The 4,056-nt window shown below is 41.1% G+C and overlaps 1 protein-coding gene across 1 annotated transcript; it reads right to left on the bottom strand.

The window, feature by feature from the left end:
• Positions 1–1,016: 1,016 nt before the first annotated feature.
• On the bottom strand, positions 1,017–3,251 carry LOC109943633 (zinc finger BED domain-containing protein RICESLEEPER 2-like). Its single transcript, XM_020547133.2, has 2 exons — positions 1,515–3,251; positions 1,017–1,424 (listed from the first exon to the last, which is right to left on the bottom strand). Exons 1-2 carry the CDS (start codon positions 2,743–2,745, stop codon positions 1,318–1,320), a joined length of 1,338 nt encoding a protein of 445 aa, XP_020402722.1. The 5' UTR covers positions 2,746–3,251; the 3' UTR covers positions 1,017–1,317.
• Positions 3,252–4,056: the final 805 nt, after the last annotated feature.

The following is a 4,056-nucleotide window of genomic DNA, read 5'->3' as shown; positions in this document are numbered from 1 at the left end:
GCGTGTCATATATGGATTTTAAGGATTATCCCATGGTGTAGTCATAATTTTCAAAAAACAGAAACCCTACACTTGATGTCAAAAACTAACCTTTCGTTACAGCTGCAGTCAATTCTAGGTGAAACCACTCCTTGGATAAAATAGATAAGTAGATTTGGATATATTGATATGGTCATGCTTGGTATAGAATTCATGTCAGAGGGGGACTCGAGGAGAGGTTTCATGCCTGATTCAACATTGGGTAGTGGAAGCAAAGTGGGTGTGGATGTGTTTTGTGTATGTACATTAAATGTCCCCTCAAATTTAGATTTGTATTTACGCTTCTTGTGCATAGTTTGCCAGTAAATTTCAGCCAACTGCATGTATTGCAAACCATGAGCAGAAGTTCCTTAGATTTTTTTTGTCCTGCTTCATTGCAACATGTTCAGTTCTGCTTCATTTCAACCTGTTCACTGACAATGTTCTTTTTGTTGTAGCTATGGTGGGTATGAGAATGGAGGACGTTGGTGCTGAAACAGCATCAAGAGGTCAAATCCCTACTACTATTAAGCACGTAGTGTAGACTCCTAGCGCTACCACGTCCCGGCCTCCCCCTCCGCGCACGCGCCCGCCCACCCTGCTCCACGCCCATCCCCTTTGATATGGTCCAATCATAATACGGTCTCTTCTTGCTTTGATATATAGATTTAGGGGTTTGGATCCACCTCCCGCGCCTGATCCGGGCCGTCCTTTTTTCTCTTCTCTCTTTTTCCTTGATAAATATTTAATCGATTTCTATGTGTTGTTCACGCAAGGATCATCGGAGAGGAATCACAAAGAGGGTCATCTCATCTCACGCTGGGCATTCGGGTTAGCCCGAATTTTCGGGTCGGGTAGTTTGGGCTTTTGACAATTCGGATTTTCAGAAACAATACCCGAATATGTACCCAATTTAAGCAAAACCCGAAAATTCGGGTACCCAAAAAATTCAGGTTCGGGTAGCCCGTTCTACCCGATTTCGTTGCAGATCAATGTGACATCAAATATTTGCACATGTATTTTTTTAAAAAATACCAGGAATCAAACAACATTATAGCGTTACTATTTTCACATATATTTTGACAAAAGAACCAGTAGACTTGCTGCTCACTGGTCACTGCCATAGACTTGAACCAGACAATGTCACAATGTAAAACAGGTGCACAGGCACAATACACTAGCAGAAGCGTACAACACATTATAAAATAGTACCATATTTAAAGTCTTAAACCACTTGAGTCAGACACAAACATAACAAGTGAGCCAGACACAAACGAAGTCACAATCTACATTTTTTTATTAAATTGTAGATGTTCCAAGATCAATAGAGTTGCTTCCGATCTTGATTGTTACATTTGTCTTTGAACTAGCAGCTTGTTTCGCCTTCCCAAATTCTTCAAACAATTCTACAATGAGATAAGCCAATGCAATATTAGTAATGGAAATATGCAGTGACCAATTAAAGAATTTTAGCAGTGAGAGAAATAAATTTATACCTTCTTCCAACTTGGTTAGTTCTTCAATATTCTCTGTAATGTCAACTGGTATTGTCCATCTTAGCCAATCCTGTGTACAGACTAGAGCTTCTAGCATGAATGGAGTAAGAGAGCTGCGAAAGTCATCTAAAATGCGTCCACCTGTGCTAAAAGCTGACTCTGAAGCTACACTTGAGATTGGTATAGCAAGCACATCACGAGCTAAGCGAGATAGAATCGGAAACCTTTGCTCAGATGCCTTCCACCACACTAGAAGGTCAAGCTTCATTTCTGTGTCTTCAGTTTCTTCAGCAAGATATTTATCAAGTTCAGACTTGTTATTGCTATTAGAACCAGTTCCTAGCTTCATCCTTTTAGCAATTACTTCTTTCAGTTTCCCTCCTCTACCTCCCTTTGATGCAATTGAATCACTTACATCAGTTGTCTCTTCACTTGAAGAATATAATTTCCTGTATTCTTCAAAAAGGTCATGAACACAATTATTAATAGCTTCCCAAACTACTTGCCCCCTTTCCTCACCAAATATCTCTTCAACAGTTATCTTTGTGTACATAGATAACTTGTATCTTGGATCAAGACAACCAGCAACAAAGATGAGTAAATTCATGTTTTCCTTCTCCTTTCCCTTTCCTCTCCCTTTCTCCTTATCATTGGCATTCCCATCGATGTTTTTGCTTGTGTGCCAAAGTCCCCAGTATTTATCAAATTTCTCCTTCATTCTTTTGACCATTGATGCTTGGAAAACATCCTCACTATTTAGCCATGATTGAACCAACAAATGAACTTCTCCAATCTCATGAAACAAAGTATGAGAAGTTATATGGTTTGTGGCTGAAACACGAACAGTAAGGTCATGGAAGTGTTCTAGAAAATCAGCCATGTTCTTTGCATTTTGCCAGTCATGTTCCTCTGGGTGACCATAACCATCCTTTTCTTCAGATAGGTCATTCACATAACTCATATCTTCATCAGCTAGCCTTGTGAACACCTTCTCGTAAACAAGAGCAGCTTTTAGCATGAGAAATGTGGAGTTCCATCTTGTTGGTACATCAATCTTCAAAAATTGCTTGTTGGTCAACTTCTCTTCCTCTATAAGCTCTTTAAATTTGACAATCCTTGAACCACCATTTCTAATATATCTCACAACAGCTCTAATACGCTTCACAAAGAGGTCTACTTCTTTTAGTCCATCATGCACGATGAGATTAACAATGTGTGCTGCACACCTCATATGCTGGAGTATTCAGGCAAGAGCTAGTCCAGATGCTGGAGTATTCTTTTATTTATTTAGAGCAAATATTTCACCGTGCAACTTACCTTGATTAGTTGAGGAAATAACAAACTCTGGAAAGTGGAGTATTGGACGGAATCACGGAAGAGCACGGCGTGCTGGCAGTACGACACCATGGCCAGGTGCTGGAGTATTGGATAGTTGGATGGCAGTGCTGGAGTATTGGACGGATCCGGCCAGGTGCTACGGGCTACAGCAGTACGGCACCACAGCGTGCTGGCACATTGGATTATTGGACGGAATCAGGGAAGAGCAAGAGCTAGTGTAGTAGTGTACGCACCACATCAGCACAGTTGCACGCCTGCTTTGCTGAATCGCTGATGGCCGGAACTCGGAAGCCGGATGCTCCAGACGGCCACGGGTGACACCACGGCAGTGAGCTGTGAACCAGCCAGCGACTCCTTCCTGGCGGCTTGCGTGGATACTGGATAGACTGGAGAGTGAAGACTAGGGTTTGCTACTTTCTAATTTTAGTTGGGCTGGGTTGTATGTATGTCGTCTATGTGGTGATGTTTGTACAGTTCGGGTATTTGGGTATTTCGGGTACCGGGTGTTGCTACCCGATTAAGCCCGAAATAATATCGGGTTTTAAGGTTTACTGCTCGCATAAATATTTCGGGTATCGGGTATTGGGCTATACGGGTTCGGGCTCGGGTTTTTCGGGTTTCGAGCTTCGGGCTCGGGTTTTATGCCCACTGTGAATCTCATCTCAAGTTCATGTATCTGGCCACCCTGCATCCAATTATTTTTCTCGTTTCTTTATATTTTTATTCTACTTTTTCCTGTTGTTTGGATTTAAGTTTGTACTGATGTTGTGCTCCTAATTTACTGTCATACTTAAAAATGCTTGATTTTTCTATTTAGGTTTTTAGGGAGAATATGGAGATAGAAGTCTCGCATGCATTGTTAACTAATTGGTCTCGCATGCATTGTTAACCAATTAGAGATATTTACTTTTACCAGCATTTGTGTTGTGATAGCTATTTTTAGCCTAATGTTTCAGGTCAAAGGGCCATACTTCATAGCTATTTCCCCCTCAATGTTTCAAGTTAAAGGGCCTAAGAGTATTGGAGCACTCTATGTTACCTGCTAGGCGCCAACTATTCAAAATTGACTCTAGGGTAGTAGATAATTTTCCTTGTTGAGTTTTATTTTGGTATATGTAACTTTGTAATTGGGCCTAAGCGTATTGGAGCACTCTAAGTTAACAGGTGCTTGAAGCTGATGATGGAATTATACAGCTTGGATGAA

Source organism: Zea mays, chromosome 1, assembly GCF_902167145.1.
Source record: "Zea mays cultivar B73 chromosome 1, Zm-B73-REFERENCE-NAM-5.0, whole genome shotgun sequence".
In the NCBI taxonomy this organism is placed as follows: domain Eukaryota; kingdom Viridiplantae; phylum Streptophyta; class Magnoliopsida; order Poales; family Poaceae; genus Zea; species Zea mays.
This window is presented reverse-complemented; position numbering and strand designations above follow the sequence as displayed.